This window comes from Poecilia formosa, unplaced genomic scaffold (genome assembly GCF_000485575.1).
Source record: "Poecilia formosa unplaced genomic scaffold, Poecilia_formosa-5.1.2 Scaffold32, whole genome shotgun sequence".
NCBI classification, from domain to species: Eukaryota; Metazoa; Chordata; class Actinopteri; order Cyprinodontiformes; family Poeciliidae; genus Poecilia; species Poecilia formosa.
This window is the reverse complement of record NW_006799971.1, coordinates 284922-304275: the sequence shown is the minus strand read 5'-3', so window position 1 is coordinate 304275 and position 19354 is coordinate 284922. Positions and strand designations below refer to the sequence as shown.

General features: G+C 36.2%; 1 protein-coding gene across 3 annotated transcripts in view; it reads left to right on the top strand.

Moving 5' to 3' along the window:
* Positions 1-4003: 4003 nt before the first annotated feature.
* Positions 4004-19354, top strand: part of vav1 (vav guanine nucleotide exchange factor 1) — a 27165-nt gene continuing 11814 nt past the window's right edge. For 2 of the 3 annotated variants that reach the window (XM_007549576.2, XM_007549577.2), the window contains exons 1-11: positions 4004-4255; positions 4532-4629; positions 4739-4855; positions 9408-9524; positions 13021-13079; positions 14025-14090; positions 14771-14879; positions 16001-16096; positions 17994-18062; positions 18140-18243; positions 18328-18427. In XM_007549576.2, coding sequence (XP_007549638.1) covers positions 4543-4629; positions 4739-4855; positions 9408-9524; positions 13021-13079; positions 14025-14090; positions 14771-14879; positions 16001-16096; positions 17994-18062; positions 18140-18243; positions 18328-18427 — 924 coding nt within the window. In that variant the 5' untranslated portion in view covers positions 4004-4255; positions 4532-4542. Of the gene's footprint in view, positions 4256-4529; positions 4630-4738; positions 4856-9407; positions 9525-13020; positions 13080-14024; positions 14091-14770; positions 14880-16000; positions 16097-17993; positions 18063-18139; positions 18244-18327; positions 18428-19354 lie in introns of all 3 variants that reach the window. The other variant, XM_016670257.1, reaches the window with a different exon arrangement.

Sequence of the window (19354 nt, the reverse complement as noted above, 5' to 3'; positions counted from 1 at the left end):
AGCAGCATGTCAGGTCAGAGATAGGTATGTGTGCAAACTGGTGTGTCCTCCAAACTGTCTTCATTCAAGGCAGTGGAAACAAACAGATGAAGGTGGTATATCTGTACGAGCAACTGAGTTGTGTAAGAGGGACATCTAGTGTTTAAATTAGACATACCATTTCTCTAACAGTCAATAGACAAGTACATACCCTGGATAGGACCCCAGTCCAACTCTGAGCCAGAGATACAGGGCTGACAGTTGTGCACACTCCTTAGAGAACTACACTATTGGTTTTAGACCATAAAAGGCAGCTGAATTAACAAAGGAGAATCCAGCACAGAGACTATATAAACATAAAACTGTCATGAAGTGTGGGTTTGTGATTGGACCACAAAGCAGACCAGAGCTGGAAGTGTGGTTTATTTTAAGGTATTTAATAAAAACATGAAAAAAAAAACAAGAATCACTTGAGCCAGAGCAAAACTCAAATGGGAGAATAGGAAGCATGAGAGTAGACATAACGAACCGGCAAGTAGTGACTAGCAATGAAGTGCTTAAATACTGGGGAGGTTGAGTGTTGGAACAAAAGACTTAGGCTGGTGAGCTAATTGGTCACAGGTGTGAGTGGAGGGAGTGAAAGCAGACTCAGGAGGGGGAGAGAGAAAGTGGCACAGGGAAGCGAGCAAGAAAACCCAGGGGAACAGGCAAAATACAAACACTAAAGAATAACTGGACTAAAGAAACCTATGTAGTGTCTGACCACACAGGAGCACTTTCTGAGGATTTGGGAATGCAGTCAGGTCAAGGGTCAAAAGACATTAAGCTTGAAAAATAAGTCTAATATATGGTCTCCAGATGTATAAGCAGACAATCCGGAGCCAGGACCCAAAAGAAGACATGAACGTGAAATGTATACATATGGTGATTTGTTTACTTTGGGGAATATGTGTAGGGTAAAACCCTATAAAAGGGACACTGCCCAGAGATCGGGAGGATTTTGCTATGATTGGGCTAAGATATCCTCACAATTTGGTCATACTGATTTAGACTGCAGTATTCTAATAAAACTTTGCTGTTCAACCAAAGTGTGTAGCTTGTAGACCCTTTTTCTGCAATGTCACCACACACCAACCAGAGAAGACAGCCGGAAGACACCGCACCTGATAAAACTAGAACAACAGATAATAACCAGAAATAAGAAATAAACATAACTAGAATCACTAAAGAAGAGGAAAACAAGGCAAAGATAAATTGAAAAAACTAAGGAAAACCAAAAATGATAAAAATCCAAAACCAAACTCAAACAACCCCAGACAGACAAAAAAAAAAGAAAGAAAGAAAGGTAAGAGACTCAGCCAACACTTTCTTGCTGGTGACTTATTATTATTATTATTATTATTATTATTATTATTATTATTATTATTATTATTATGAAAACTGTACTAATTTGATGTTTCTGTTTCTGAAAGGATAAATAAAATAAAAGTTAGGGTCATACACACCGTCTGATATACCACAGATTCTCTAACTTTTAAGACCTTTTAAACAGTAGCATCTTCCCAAGTGCTGGGACACATTTTAAAACATTAGCACAAAATGACTTGAACCGTTAATTTATTGTGATATGTCATTAACACAAAGAAAATAAATTCTTAGCAACTGCAAATTGAGAGAGGAATATAATTAATTAGCCTTGGACTGGATTCAGGAGCAGTATGACTTTCTTTAAAAAAAAAAGGGTTTATTGACTCTTCTGGCCTTTATTTGATAGAGAATTGACAGGAAAGTGGGTAATGAGAGAAGGTGAAAGATATGCAGCAAAGGTCAACAGGCCAGGAATCGAACTTGCGACAGCTGTGGTTGTGCTTAACCCCTGCACCACCACAGCACTCCAGCAGTATGATTTTCATCATGGCTTTAAAGAGACCCTCTCAAATTTGCTGGAGGGTCATCAGAGCTTAGCAGGGATTGAGGGCTGGAGTCCGGTCTGGACCTGTGTGTTCTCTGTCTTGGTCTCGTTTAACAACACAGTCCCTTTCATAAACATTTATAGTGCGCACAAGGACAAGGACAAGACAATGCCAAATGCTCAACACCCAGTTTCAACACAAAGCACATAAATAATAATAAAATGAAAATGCTAAACCTGCATAACGGTAAAAACACATAGTTAAGATTACACATATCTGCAACTCTGCCCAAAGAATTTACATGGAACTGAAATCTGGTTCATTGCTATTCCAAGATAATAAAATTCTGTTTCTTAAGCAATTTTGTAATTAATTTATTCTGTAATAAATTTATGGGCAGGACTGAGCAAGGTGGGATAAACTCTGGCGTGCCACGCCCTCTGCTCTTTTTGGGGCCTCTTACTCCTCACAGTCCACCTGTCACACTGTAAGACAACATATTAAACTTAATGCACAAAAAACAATACTGCATAAAAAGAAAAACACTAAACTCATTACATCCTGATCGCCTCGGTGATAGTTCTGCTTCCATTTGAGTGCCACCACGCAAGCTTGAGGCTTAGCTTGACTAAGAAAGTGTAACTTTGGCTGGGTGTTGGACTCTGACATCCATTGCTAATGTCTGTCACCGCAAATAACCATGTATATTATAATAGCCTCCCTAAGATGAATCTGGACCCACAGTTTTCTTCCTGATGTCTTGCCTGACTTCTTCAGATTTTCAGTGATGTAATACTAGGAAACATCAATCTAAACAAGGGCCACCTTCGTCTGGGTTTTAGTGTAAATGCATCAATAATTACTGATACAATCATGTATTTGTCTTCAATAATACTTCAGTAATATTTGAAATTTAGAATTTTTTTTTAATAATTCCAAATATGTTTTGTTGATACTATATGCATTATTAATTAATATCTAAATATGGAGTATAAATGTGCCAGCTGACTTTATCAAATGTGCTTTCATGTATGTGAAAAAAATACATTTAATTAGACAATCATGTTTTAAGGGTTACAAAGCTACACTTAAAATTTGAATTTATTATAATCTATAAACAGCAAGCAGCAATATATCTTTTAACAACATGTCTATATTGCTAAGATAGTGCAAGACAGTTGAGACTGTGTGAAGGTTTTGCATACTTAATGAAACGTTAGAAATCTTGAGTAATCCTATGGGGTTCCGTTATTAAAAACAAGTTTTTGTCTAAACTAAGGTGAATTCATGGTTCCTTTTTCCACATAATGTAACCGGTAGTGTTTATGATAAAAAAATAATAATAATAATAATAATTATGTGATCAGTATCGGTGATCGGCCCTCATGGGTGATCGGTATCGGTATCGGTATTTGGAGGAAAAAACCTGATCGGCACATCTCTAGTTTATACTATATAGAATTTTGCACCTATACACAGCTAAAATGTAAGATTTATTTTTTTAAGACTTGTCTTTGCTCCATGTAACAGTTCCTTTAAAAATCACATTTCTTTAGAGCCTCTGTTTGCTTGAAAGGATAATCTGAATACAGTCTGAGTCTGATTCACTGCTGCTAGGTGTTTCTGTTCTTTGTGAACCATTTCCATATACATTATGCAGTTTTAGGATTTTTTTTTTTTCCGTGACCAAAATCTGTCTGCAGTTTTCAGCTTCAAGACAAACTTATCAAGAATTCAGAACACTATACAGAAACGTAGGAATGTTTTCTTCCCATTGTAACAGCTTTACTTAGTTATTTGGTGTCTGCATGTGTTTCTGCGTGTGCTTTTCTAACATTTCCTCAACATGACACTAAATTAACATTTTGTTAAAACGACATTAAATCCAACAGTCCAGCTCTAAAATCTGCATGTGTAGGTGCTTCTATAAAAATTGATGAAGACAAACCTCTGTTTTACATGTCACACAAACAGATGCATGCTTAGTAATTTTGCATCTGATCAGTTCCTTGCATTAAGTCTACACACACATTCTTATGCAGGCTCACACTCTTTTTTTTTTTATCAGTTTGCAACAGCAGCAACAGCAGCAACTTTGCATATGGCCACACATGTGTGTCTGCGTGTGTGTCTGTGTCTGTGTGTCTGGGTGGTGATTGTGTGTGAGGGTGCGTCAGAGGAAAAAGGAAGTTGCGGGATGAAGTTAAAAGCCTTCAACACAGTGCAGCTCTGCAGAACACCCACTACGGAAGACAGACAGAAGAAGAGCGCTGAAGTTGAAGTCTGAACATGAGATAATGAAAGTTAAGTTACGGAGTGAACATTGATAGAAGACATAAAGCTGTGAAGAGAAATTAGTGAAGGTAAGACAAAATTGTTTTAAATTCGTACGATGTCATTTAGTTGAAAGAGGAAGTATTTTCATGTAGACTTCAGGGAATTGTTAGTTTTCAGAAAGCTGCTTTTTTGAAATGGCTGCAAGCGTGACAGTTCAGTGATCTTTGTAGTTCAACCGATTTTTTGTAAAACTGGACTTAAATGGATTCTTACTGCGTCAAAGCTCAAATAAAAAGTCAAGTCGAGAGTCTTTTGCAAGAAGCATATATTGTAAATTAATCTGTATAAACTTTATATTGGAGGAAAAGCAAAGATGGAGCTATGGAGGCAGTGTGCGATGTGGCTGATAGAGTGCCGTGTTCTTCCTGAGAACCACCGGGTCACATGGGAGGGCGCACAGGTAAATCAGCTGCATCTCACCCACACTTAAACACCTGCATACAAATGTACATCCTCATCTCTTTGTTTCTTCATTCAAATTTGTATGTGTGTGTGGTTGATGTCCTCAGGTGTGTGACTTGGCTCAAGCTCTCAGAGATGGTGTGTTGCTCTGCCAGCTGCTCAACAACCTGCTGCCTCAGGCTGTCAACCTGAGAGAGATCAACCTGCGGCCACAAATGTCCCAGGTGAATCACTCAAATCTTTTCCTCCTCCATGTCCATAGGTGATTTTCATAGCAACTACTCTGCCAGCATGCATCACTGAGGCCCAAAAGGCTATATGATAAGAAAATATTGTAATGTCTTATCTCACCTGCTCTGGAAGCATGCAGAACTGTAGTAGAGATGGTGGTGATGGTGGAGTAAGTTTGCAGCCAAACAGAAAGAAATGGTGTACATAGAAAAATAAGAAACCCAAAAACTCTATAATTAAAGTCCTGAACCCAAACTATAGACTTTCTCTCCTTACTGATCTACATCATCTACTTTATACACACCTCAAGCAAAACAAAGTGATTTTTGTATTCAGTCAATTTCTGATCAAACAGCTAATCATTCTTAGGAGTTATAAAACTTTTCATACCTAACAAAACAGCATCTTCAATAAATGTGGTAAAGTTTACAAACATGTCAAAAAACTATACAGTGCATTAAATGAGGAGGAAAACCAATTTTGGTACATCGACAAAAAAAGTATACTGTAAGATCGCATTTAGGAATTTTTTGATAGTAGATCAGTAGTGTAACGCTGACTTTTTATGTTGTGTATTTGCTATAAGAAAATATCAAAGTTTGTATTACATAAAGTTTTTTTATGAAGCTCAAATATGCTAAAAAGATTTAGTGACAATAAATCTGAAACAAGGTATAAAAATGACTTATTCATAGTATATTCTTGAGATACCAACTCTGTTCCTGCAGATTAAATTTCAGTTAAATTTAAGACTTTGTGAGACATTTGAAAGATCATTTTAATTTAAATCTAAGTGCTGAATTATTAAAAAAACAAAGATATGTTAACCCAATAGAAAATAACTGTAATTTTAGCTACGAAGAACGCTAAACACACCAAAGAAAACCAGAAGTAAAATTATTCTTTGACTTTTTCTGGGAATCAGTAATATCTGGCCCTGTGAGCTCACACTGTTTTTGTTGGTTGGTTGGTGTGTTTGGTTGTGTGTTTGGTTTTTTACCTTACACATGGTGCAACCTTCACAGACTGTACTCCTATAGGAAAATACAATTTTGGCTGATAATTCCCAGCAGCCATACTCACTAAAAAGAAAGCGATCAGGCAGTATGCTTTATTGCTTTGTGGCATGCCTTCTCAATGTGGAGTGGGTTTCCCTCAGTCATATGCATACACTGTAAGCATTGTGAGAAAATAAGACAACTGTTGGACAATGACACTGAAGCTGTTAGCTAATCAAGCAAAAAGAGGGAGCAGTTTCTGCCAGAACTGACCGAATTTCCCAGTAGAGCAGCACAACTCCCAATGTTATTGCTGCATTAAAAGGAACAACAAAAGGCAAGAAAATAAGTTTTAAATGGATACACATAACTAAATTTTCCTTGAGCTCTTATGAGGAAAATCTTTATTTAAAACTTACCAAAATGTAGATGTTTGTATGACTTTTTTAGACCCTGGGAAAATCATAAAACTGTATCTGCCAATGTATTCAGTTTCTGCATTTTGAATTTAGATAAAAAGATAAATGATTCATCAATGACTTTCCTACTGTTTTCTGTTTTTTAAGTCAAAGAAATATGTCAAAAAACTCTTCCTACATTATAAAATATGTCATAAAATGTGCTGAGTCACATCTAAAGCTAATAGCGTTAGCCAACAAGATTCACTTTGAACTAAATGCTATCTTCCAGCTAATCAATACAGTACAGGTGGCTGAAATCTAAATAAAGTTTAATTAAAACATTTCAGAACTTGTACTAATTTGTGGGATTTAATTTTGTTACATTTTGGATCGGGGTAACCAGGCTAGCAGAGTGCTAGCTAATGTAGGGCTACTATAGCCTATATTATATAGCCTTCTAAGTTATTGAAGAAGCTGACAGAAGCTGACATAAATCTTACATTAACATGCATGGAAAAGAAAAGAAAAAGCTCCAAAACTCAAAGACAGACCAATAGCTCATGTATTGTAAGCACTGGCCTGAAGTTTTTCTTTTTTGTTAGGGATTACATTCTGATAGCATCAGATTCTCAGTGAAGTGAAAATCTGCTGTTGCTACAGGATGAAAATGAGATGACAGACATAATTAGCAAAGAGGTTAATATTTGATGACAATATGATGGTTTGGGAACATCAAAATAGACATTGACACAGAGAGATTGTCACATGTTGGGCCGAATCCCCTCAAGAGAAATGTTTGAGCAACATTTCAAGTGTGCATCTAAATGTGTGTGTGCTGTTTGCAACCTTGCTAGATGTGTGCAGTGTGCAGGGTGCAGTGTGCAGGGTGCAGGGTGTAGGGTGCAGGGTGTAGGGTGCAGTGTACACGTGAAACTCTGGGAAATCCTATGAGGTCAGATTTGGTTGAGAAATATCCGCTCAATAACAGAAGACAGAGAGTCCACTGTGATGTGTCATCAGCACATCGGCTCACCTGATGACATTGCACAAGTTGGAGATATCCGTTATGCTCAAACACCAATAATTACTTTGCTCTGATTATGTATGCTCTGTGAGAACAAGTATGTGACTGTTTTGTTCGTTTATACCCTGATGTGTGCAGCAGCAGCAGCAGCAGCAGCTAGAACTTAATGTTTCCTCTTTTCTCAAATTAGAGTTCTGCATTTAGCTGTGTAGAGGTAGAATGACAGACACAGAGAGACAGACAGACAGAGAGAAACAGTCAGGAAGAGAAACAGACTGAGGGAGAGCTGCATGTTCAGGAAGTTACATAAAGCAGCAAATGTCTGACCACCATATCACTCAAACCGTGCTCCGTGTGGTTTCTCTCATTGCCTTATTTTGGCTTCAATTACCGTTCTTCTGACACCTTGTTTTAGGTTAAGACACTTTTTTATCTTAATGCATTTCTGTGTGAGTTCATGTGGCCCGTTCTGTCTGCTAGATCCAATTTCTAAGATGTTTTCAATTAAACATTTGGGTTGCTAGTTAACAGGGGCAGACTTTAAGCTTCTCCATTTATAAATCTTAGACTACACCACAAAAATACAAGATAAGTAAAAATGTTATGGAATCAAGGCATTAGTTTTTGACTGGGGTTGAATTGAGCATTTAACAAATGGAATATTTTTAAAACAAGGGTTCATGGCTGACAATTATGTCCTTAAAGGTTGCAGAAAATCATTTATCAAACCCTAAAAATGTTGTTTATCAATATTGCTTCACAAAGCTCTTTTAAAATATACATGATATTATCTTGAAAGAAAAGCTCTCATCTTCTGAGCCCAATCTGGAAGTCGGTGTGGGAAAACAATTAAATGAGTTATTTCATGTGTGTTTCGGAAGAGAACTTTGACATATTTAAAGAAATGTGTGCTTTCTTTAAATGACATATTAGTTCTTTTCCTCCGCTTAGGAATATGCTTATTTTCAGTGGGTCCTCTTGTCTGATTATTTGTTATGTCAGAAGAAAAAGCCAGCCTTCATGCTGTACGACTAGCAGCGACATAGTTTCATGAAGGTGGAGACATGAAATGGAGACTCAATCAACAATACTCATGGACTGTTGACTTACTGAAGTTTTACAGGCGCAGATTTTTTTGTGTGTGACTTTAAGTCAAAACTAAACGTCAAACACTAAAATGAAATAAGAATTAACAGAAAGGTGAATATAAATGACTTGTTAGTGTGGAGATTTACTTATTTTAGAAATACGCAAAAAAAAGCAGCAAAGATTCAAAATCTATCTTTGTTTTTTGCTGAAGGTAGTCAACTAATGATACATTCTTCCTTACCTATTTTTGAAATTGTGTTTTGCACACAGTCAGAGTTGTTAACGCTGTTGACTTGCAGGGCAGCGGGCCCCTCGTTACCTACAGATGATAAGCGGGTATCGAAACCTGATGGAAGATTTATTCATGTTGTGGCTAAAAATAAGTGTTTCAATATGGTTTTACTTGAATTACTCATGAATTGGGACTCCGTTAATAAATTGTCTAAAATAGAAGATTGAACATTTTAAGCTTTATTTTGAGCTTCATATCATATTATGATGTCATTCCCTAATGAAAAAGATAACTAAAGAGTTACTTTGATTCTTTCACACGTGTTTGAGAAATCCTTCAATCTTTCCTGGCAGTCAGTGCTTGCTCGTTCAGTGTGGCAGTATTTAATTTTTTTTTTTTTTTTTTTTTTTGCTGTTTTGTTTTTATTTAATTTCTAAAAGCTGTTTTAGTGATGTAATGAAGCTGTAAGAACAACTATGAAATGTGGATCCTAACCAAAGTAAACTAAACTAAACTAAACTAAACTAAACTAAACTAAACTAAACTGAACTGAACTAAACTAAACTAAACTAAACTAAACTAAACTAAACTAAACCTATTTATACAAAGTTTGCCATGGAGCTTCAGTCCCCACTTGGCCCAGGGGTCAATTTCAAGGCATCAGATATGGCTTTGATGTGAAGTGAAATTTCTTTTAAGTTATTTTTGATATATACAGAATGTTTTACAACGACATAATTACTTGATTGTGCAATAAATTGACTCTATGTGTAATGATGTTTGGGCTTTGTTTCGTTTTAGTTTCTATGCCTGAAAAATATCCGGACCTTCTTGGCAATCTGTCAGGAGAAGTTTTATCTCAAGAAGAATGACTTGTTTGAAGCCTTTGAACTGTTCGACGTGCGGGACTTCGGAAAGGTATGAACAAACGTTTCTGTTAGGATACTGGTGTCTTCTTGTTTATCACAACCTACTGGTTTATCTTCAGAAACATCTGGATACATAGAGGTTAACAGAGGGCATGAGGTTTTAAAATTTGCAGTTTGCTTTCATAAACTCTATTTTAATTGATCTGAAATCTAAATAAATGGGCTCTCATTTATATAATATATCGGTCTAGTTGTCAGAGTGCAGACAACATTTTTGCTATTCTAAAGCAACATTTTGTGATTGTTGAGCATATCCTAAACATTCTGAATGGTAATCATTTTTTCTAAAATCCTGATTCTGTTAAAAAGTTATTCAGCTACATCTCTTATCTCATTGTGGTCACTGAGAAAAGTTAGTGGTGACAGAATGTACTGAGCTGCAAAGCCTCAGCTACATTTAGTTTCTGCCTGTATTAGGATTCCGTGTCGTAACAAAAACTATGTGTTACAGAAGCAACAATCAATTCTACTGGTTGATGGTTAAAGCATGAGCCTTCAGGTTAGATAGTTAAAGTTTAAAGTGAAATATCAAAAAGAGCTCTCCACAGAGAGAGTCATGTGTCACACTCAATTGTCACCAAGCTCTTGCCTTCAGGAAAATAATGTTGTGGCTGTTTTCTACAAGTACCAAAGCTAGTACATCCAAGGTCACTGATTCCATCATTAATTCACTCTGAAGTAAAGCACCATTTAGGTTCACTGTGTAAACAAATCTGTATTGATAAATTCAAAACCTCTCCAAAAATATAACTGCTAAAGTGCCTCCAACACACAGTTCAAAATGCAGAATGTCTGGGTTAGTGGCATTTATTTCTGTGGTGTACATGGTGAGGATAAAAGAACAGTACAATTCATTTTGAAAAAAAAAAAAAAACCAGCAAAACTGTGGATGCTAAAGTGAGACATTTTGCACCTAAATTGACTTTAACACTTTAGTCAGTTCATTAACGTAAAGTAGACTTCTGGAAGATATGGAAGAATGTATGGCCCGATTAAAAAATATAGATAAATATATTAGTGTCGCTATTTTTATTCAAAACGTTTTTGAATAAAATTAGTTCATATGTTCTGAGGAGTGGTGCTCATTATGCAGTCCTAGCAATAGTCCTCGCAAAAACGGGGAATATGTAACACAGTGCAGAAACCAAAGCCATGATCGGAGTTTGGACTAGTTAGTGCAGCTTGCAGGCAACCCACAGAGCCCCAACAGGAAGCACTTTGATACGTCTGTCATTTGAAAGGGCTGAGTGACGGCGTTCACTTCAGTGTTTCACGGCCCTCTTTCACTTTCTGTGTTGGAATCTTTGTCTAAAGTGAGAAAAAGGGGCTTCAGAGATGGCCGCTCTGTTGGCTTTATGTGTAAATAAGGAAGTTCTTCCTTCAGTAACATAATGAGTCAGTGAGCTGCTGATACCTGCACTCTGTTGTTTTTAGCTTCCTGCCTGTTACTGTCACTTATTTTCTTGCTTCGCTTTTCTACTTCCAGTCAGTCATGCAGTGAGGTACGGAGAGCGGTACATTTTACATCATGATGAAACATTTCAACTTTGTTGTATTATTTGTACATAAAATAATAAACAACATAATTTGTGGGACATACAGCATATACAATATCTTTACTGATGGTAAATGTACAGTTTATATCATGGGAAATTTAATTCATTTAAAAAAGTTAAACATTTTTCATATAGCTTCATTTTGCATAAAGCAGTATAGTTCAAATGTTGGAACGTTATATAACTGATCATTTCTATGTTTATGGCTTTCAGCTAATGAAAACCAAAACTCACTTTTTCAAACAATTGAAATGTTTTACAAGATCCACAAAAAGGATTATAATACAGAAATATCAACATTCAAAAAGATATCCATGTCCTACATGCATACATACTTTTCCTTTCCAGGAAGGAAGGTCGATCACCTTCAGGTGATCTAGATTGTTGAATCTGGCTTTTCTCATCTTTCTCTTGATTTGCTTTATCTGAACCCCATTCATAATCTATAAAGCATAATCTATAAATAATATATAATCTATAAATCTATAAAGCCAATGAAGCATTGGCTTTATAGATTATGAATGGGGTTAAGATAAAACAAATCTGTAGGTCAATCAAGAACTGAAACGCCACAGTCAGAAATACAACAATCTTGACCCTCATTCTGAACACAGCCTGGTGTTCTGGCTGTTAAAGCTCAGAGTCCAAAGATCACCAAATTATTCATTTGCTTTTGTTTCAAAGTTTTCTGGAGGTTGGGGGTGCTGTGGTGGCACAGGGTTTAAGTACAACCCACATATGGAGACCTTCAACTGGGCTGTCATAGGTTCAGTTCCCAGCCTGGTGACTTTTCCCTCTCTCATTACCTGCTTTCCTGTCCTAGCACTTTCAAATGAAGGCCACTAGAGCCAAAACAAAAAAACTTTAAATAATAAAAAGCAGTTCTCTGTTGCACCTGCTGATTTTTCAACTACACTTTTTCTTTCCGTACAAATGGATGGACACAGGATTCAGTGGAGGTTGTCTTTGACAACTTCCAGCATTCAGCATTTTTCCCCAAGATAAAGTAGACCAACATAATACTTTTATACTGGTCTTAGATAAAACATTTACTATTTAAGAAACCATATTTGAGGCCATTTCCATTAGACTGAAGCTGTATTTTTTAAAAATTAAGTGCAGCTTGAAATTGATTACAATATGTGTTTCTGGTTTTGGATAGAGTTACTGAAATGAATTGACTTCTCAATCAACTTCTAACTTATTGAGATGCACATACTATGTGAAGACAGAACTTTTAAACAAATAGTTGCTAAAAAAGTCCAGTTTGAAATGTTTTCCTGGATTAGAAAAGCAACAAAAAAATATATATATATATATTTATATTTCTTGCCAAAGTCTCTGTTTTTCTGAAACCTGCTGAAACCTCTGGGCTAAGTTCTGCGTTTTGCCTCTGAAACCAGCCTGCAGACCGATCAACTGAGAGTACTTTTTTTTAAAGATAGAAACCAGTTCATTCAAATATTTACTTCTCTAAAAATCTTTCATCCCTTTTTTTGACCTGAGTGAAAGCAGAAATCAAACTGAAACTTTCTAAAGTTGCTGACTACAAAGCAAACTTTATGGTTTGACGGGGCATTTTGTCACTCGGTGCCACTGAACTAAATGTTTGCGTTACTAAAAGACAAAATGCTGAACTTAGGATTATTTTTGGTGTATTTCAACCAATCTTTTTTTAAAGTATTTTTAAAGCTTCCAAATGTGGCATAAAACTTAAAACCCATTGAGTTCACACACAGACAGTCTAGTATTGACAATGTCACATGTCGGTGGTTAGTGAAGCTGGTTTCCTGAGATCACTCATCGTGATGGAGGCAGTAACAAGTTAACAATTATTCAGTGTTAACTTGAAACATGTTCAATAGCATTACTCTGTCTCTTCCTCTCTTCATGCATTTCATTAAATATGTGGGTCTTTTTGAATTACAGGTTATGAACACTTTGTCCATCCTGTCCCATTCACACGTTGCTCTACAGCGAGGACTTCAGTGAGTAAATCTGTACCTCCCTTTCTAAAGCTTTCAACATTTAATGCAGCTGTAAAAGTGTTTGTTTTTGGTAAACAACATTTAAAATTAGCTTTACATTTATCTAATATTTAATATGTTTATATCTGTATATATAACTGTATGTAATACAATATTGGTCCTATGCTTTGAACCAAATTATATTCTATATTATATTTTAAAATTTTAAAACATAGTGCCTCTTTTAAAGATCATACAGTTTTACCAGGCATCAGGCTTTTCAATCCTTCCTTTTCACATGTAAATAATTCACTTTGTTGTGTTCTGTGTTTTCTGTGTAGTTATTTTTGAGGTTTTCTGTGTTTAGTCCTGTTCCTGTCCTGTCTTCCCTGTTGATTGTTTCCCAGGTGTGTCTCATTCCCTGATTATCCTGATTGTGTATTTAAGTCCACCTGTTGTCTGTTTGTTAGCCCTCCAGTAGAACTGTATAGTCCTGATCAAGTTTAGCTCTGTGGTCAGGCCTTTGTGGCTGTTGCTACCGGTTTAAGCTGTTGCTTAGTTCTCTGCTGTGCTGCCTGAACTGGACTGTTTTGAGCTACTGTCTATTAAACCAATCATCATCACCTCTCAATCTGGATCCTGCCTGTGTTCACTCTCACCACCTCCACCTCAACTCATGACATACTTATGGTCTATATTTAAAGTAGAGCTGCAATGCTTTGGTCTGAACTCCTGGATACTGTAGCTGCACAGATCCCTAGAAATGAGCCTTTTGTTCTCTACTCATTCTACCAAGAAAAACTTTTGCCTGTACAAACATGTTTTGTATAATGGAATGTTTTTATAAGAAACGCAAAGGTAACATGCTTACAACATAACACCTCTCATTACATGTTGTCTTGATGGTTTGCGTTTTGCACAGCCTTATAACACAAATGCATCTGAACGTCCTTTTCTTTGCTCCAGGCCTTTTCCTTTGGAAGGATGTGCTGCTGATGATGAGATCTACAGCGGTCTTTCCGACCAGATAGAGTAAGTCTTTGTCTCAGAAGTCATATATTCTTGGTCTTAATAAAAAAAAGAGACATATAGTATTTTTCTGTAATTATTTTGTCTTTAGTTACTTAGTGTTTTTTGATGGAAACATAATTGCCTTTAGTCCAATAAAAGACTTTAAAACTTTAGTATGTAACTTTTATAATAGATATTTTTTTTACATATTTGTTGAAACTGTCACTTTGTCATGACAATATTGTATGAGACAGATCATCAGTGAAAAAAATCCTCCTTTGTTGTTTTGTCGGGAGCGGTGCCGCTCAGGGAGGAGGTGGAGGTGATGGATCTTTTCAAAGATTATCTGTAAATAACATTTGTAACTTGCTCAAAGAAACGGGAAACATCTTTTTTTGATGTGCACCAGTGACAAGTTGATTTGAAGATTGAACAAGTAGTTTTGAGAATTTTAATTCTGTTCAAAAAAGAGAAGGGAATTTATCTGACAAAATAGAAGAAAAAAAGCAGACCTGACATTATTAAAGTTCTTAAATAATTAAAATGTTTTTCCAGAAGTGACCTAAATGCTGATTTACAAAGCCTTATCTCATACTATTGCAAATTGTGTTTAAAAACTGTACATTAGTGCAACTTTGTGCTCAAATCTTACTAAGGGAAAACTAAAGGTGGTGACATGATGCTGGTATGATGTCTTACAGTGACACGGTGGATGAAGATGATGATTTGTATGATTTTGTGGAGGATGAAGATAATGAAGGGGATGAGATCTATGAGGACCTGATGAGGACAGAGGAGCCACCTGAAACTGTGAGTTTCAAACAGAAAGCAGCCTGTGAGCAGCATCTGGTTACCCACATCTCTGTATCTCTGCTTTGACATTCAACATCTTGAACTTTTGAAATGACTCTGGTTTACCCCGCTACCTGTTCACCGTCAGACACCAGCCTGAGAGCTTTGAGGTCTTACATTTGAGTAATTTACTGCAACAAAATAAATATATTCTTGATTTGTTTAGATTCAAAGTAGAGGAAAGTTTGCTGCATTCATGTTGTGAAAAAAAACTGTTTGCCAAATTTAAAACTCATGCATTTAAGTATATTGTTTAATTTTCTAGATATTTATGCCTAATGTTTTCATTATTTGCCATGTTTTAATCCTTTTTATTACATGTGTATGGAAGAAATGCAATCTCATTGAAATCAGCCTTTTTTTCAGATATTAAAATGACAACATTTAATGTTTATATCATGTGCACTTATGAATAAGTTTGTGCCTTTTTTTGCATTAAATTTGCCAGCAAACTTTTCACTTACTAGATCCTCCATCCAAAATTCACCTTCACTTGCAAAACTGTACCTGCTAAAAATGTTGACTCTAAATGCGGTGAATTTCTGGTGACCAGATTCAAAGGAAATAGAACTACATCAAATCAAAAAGCTTTTGGCTAATCAAATTACAAACAGCTTGTTAGCACAGATAACTGCTGAGATGATCTGCTCTGTGACTCGGCCCAACGCACTGTGTGACGTGACCAGAGCCTGATTTATTGGCTAAAAGCCATCAGAAAACAGTTACACAACTCAGGAGCACTTTCTGTAAGACTGTGGTTGGGTGAATTAAAAAAAGTGGTGTGATTAATTTCATTTGGGGCTGTGTTTGGCACACAGGTGACCCCATGGTCAACCAGACAGTTTCTCTTGGATGATCAGATCCTAACGACAGATTGTAGCAACCCAAATGTGGTGGAACTGCTCTGCCAGCTCTCACCATAAAATTGTTCAACTCTGTCAACGTCTCATTTTGTTTGGCAAAATTGTGAACCCCTTTGTCAACTTTTGTTGTTTTTAGCCATAAATGTAACCACACTGTGAGAAATATGGAAATGTGTGGCCTTGTTTGACAGTGTGTGTGTGTTCTTGGTCATGCAGCAGCAGAAGGTTGGTGTTGACAAACGAGAGTGTTGCCTGCAGGAAATCCGACAGACTGAAGAGAAGTACACTGCTACACTGGACTCTATCTTACAGGTAAGTATACACACACACACACACACCTAAACACACACACACACACATGTAATATACTGTGCACTTTACTGGAATTCACTGACCAATACATGTAAAGACTTTGAAATAAATGCGGCTTTTGTTTTAGTTACTAGTCATTTTTCCTCTCTTGCAATCCTCACAGCAAGATTAACTAAAATTCCCCTTCAACCTTGTTTATTAAAACTTCCTTTTTAATTATGTTAACTAGTCTAGATCAGCAACAGTTAGCCATTATGATTCAACACACATATGGCTTACTGTAATTGGATGCTTTTCCACTTTGAGTAGTGGAAAAGAGAAATGTGTGATCCATATTTACAACCCAAGGAAAAAGGAAGCATAATGAAACGTTCCTTGACATGCGTCAACCTAAAAAGAGATCAGGCAGCATGTTAATGTGAATTTGTTTAGGCAATTTACATATGTTTAGCTGTTTCCCCAATAAATGTGGAAGTCGTTGTGCATATCAGTCACATGAGGAAATGAGGATACAGTTCTTTAATAAAAAAAAATCACATTACATTATATAGTTTAATTTTGTTATTCCTAGAAAAAGGGATTTAATTCCATTAAAGCATCAAAGATTTCACTTTGATGCTTTAAACATTTATCATTTATCTACAGGTTTTAGCAATAATACATTTTAACATAAGGGAAAATGATACTAGGCTTTGACTAGGCCCTGGACTTTCCATTTCTTAATTTTCTCTGGTAGATTCTCTACCTTTTGTCATGTTGGAAGTTCCAGTTCTGTTTCCGTTTTAATTCTTAGATACAGCCTCATATTTCCTTAAATATCTTCTGAATCAGATCATAGTTATTCGTAGGTTTTATGATCTTAAGCTTGGTTGTTCTCACTTTAGCAAAACCTTTGCAAATCATAGCACTTCAAGCTGCTTCACAGATTCTCAGGAGGGTTTTTTGTTTTTGTTTTTTTTTTCAGGAATGCTGTTTTTGATTTCGTTCAAACAGATCCTCTGTTCTGGTGCCAAATACTTAAATTTAGACCCACCAGAGTAAAGAATATTATTCCAGAAGTCCTGGTTTTATCTTATCTTATCCCGCCTCTGGCATTCATGTATTATTATTATTATTATTATTATTATTATTGTTTTTTAAACAGCAAAAGTTTTGTTTTTGTTTTCTTTTTTCATTTTTACATGTGCGGTCACTTTCTTAGTGTTCAGATCTAAACTTTGATATAAACATTATTAAGAGTCAGCTGTATGACGTATAATGGCATTTTAGGTTTATTTTTTTGGAGGCTGCCATTAGCATCCTGCGGTCTGGTTTTAGGATGAACACGCTAAACCTGTAACATTCAAAATGATTAAGCTACTTCCCAGTAAAATGTATGATTTCAGATTCTTTCTAAGTCATTTTAACCCCCTTTCAGGACTCACTGACTGCAGTCTTTCTGAAGGTCTCAGGCAGCTTTTATGCCGTAACCATGGTGATGAGTCTCACATTACCAGATGTAAAAGGAGCACACCAAACTGAATTTCTGTGGTTTAAACAAGCTAAACCTCTTTCAAAGTGATGAGTAAAAATGTTCTCATCATTTGCACCTGATGAGATTTTATGTGACAATAAATGTGGGGTTTTCCAAAGCTGTTCCTCAGCAGGAAATATATTTTATTACATTTCATATACAATTTTAAAATGTATATTCTTTTGTTTTTGGTTTTTATATAATATGAATTTCACATGATGTACATATAAACACATCAGTTAAAGTTATGACATACAGTACATACATTTTTAGATATTTCTTCTTCCTTTAAGCTGAAATGTTGCTTCAACAATACCAAAACATTACAAAGTGTTTAAAATGTCTTTGCACACACAGTCATGAACTTCTCCCTGTTTTGTGCAGCACTTTATGAAACCCCTTGAAAAGTTTCTTCAACCTCATGACATTGAAAGTATCTTCATCAACATAAAGGTAAAGACAGACACTCAGATATCAGGTGTAAATATCAGATTATTTCAATGTTACACATTACTGTGGGTTTTTCGTAGGAGCTGGCTAAAACTCATCACAGTTTGCTGGAAGATGTTCGAAACTCCATTTTAAATCACGGAGCACAGAATCTTTACCAGGTGTTTATCAACTACAAGGAAAGGTATGCAGCAGCAGCTCACACACCCCGCTGTGTGTTTGAACTGATCTGAGCAGCAGATGCATTTTCTGTTGTGCCTCCCTGCAGGCTCCTTCTGTACGGCCATTACTGCAGTCAGGTGGAGGCAGCTTCCAAGCACCTGGACAAAGTGTCAAACATGAGGGAGGACGTCAGGATGAAGCTGGAGGTGAGGACGTCCCACACAGTCACAAATAGCTTCTACAAAACCAGGAAGACAGAAAGTTGCCTTTTTTCTGTTCAGCTGTGCTGGATAAGCAACTTTAATCTACTTACGGGAAACTGAATTTGAAATTGGTTCTGTTTTTTTTTTTTTTTTACATCCATGGTCTGTTCTGTAACACAGTCGTTCAGAAGTGAAAAGGAGAACTGAGTCTCTGTTTCACTTTATTGTAGAAACACAGTGGCCAGTTCTGATCCATATTTGATGTATTTCATGACTCATCTCTTTACCCTTTCTTATGCTTTATTAATGTCAGCTAAAGTGTTCAGCATCTCAAGATTCAAGGGTTATAATGTTGAAGGTTTTCTACTTGGATATAGAAATAGCAAACAATGAGTAAGAACATAAAAAAACTAAATCTAGTTGGCATTAAAAAAACAAAGAATAGCATGGCATTTATTCTTTTCTGAGCATTTTCATGTTTTCTTTCATCTTTAGGTTAGGTTATCTTCTCACTACGTTTTCTGACATTTAGCAAATAGAAATAATTTTGGTAATTCTAACTAAGCTAAAACAAGACATGTTTGGTCTGATTTAATTTCAGAAAACAAAATGTGTTTGTCTCTTCATTCAGTGTATGTAACTATCTGGTTTCCACTGTACTTCATGCCATGTTGACTGTTGAGCAGTTTCCTTGTTCCTCTCTGGGTTGGGTGGGGGGCTCTTCATCTCAGGTTCAGGTTCTTCACCAGCAGCCTGGAGGTTTACAGGTTCTTTACTGTCTCAGCTTTTCCAGGTCTTTACTGTTCTGGGCTGAAATGTTGGATGTTTCTCCAGGTATTTTTGGGCCACTTTTCCAGTGCTGGAGTCACTGTCCAGAGTTAAATCAGTGATTCTTGAGAATAGGGACAAAATGGGTTTTAATTTTCCCAT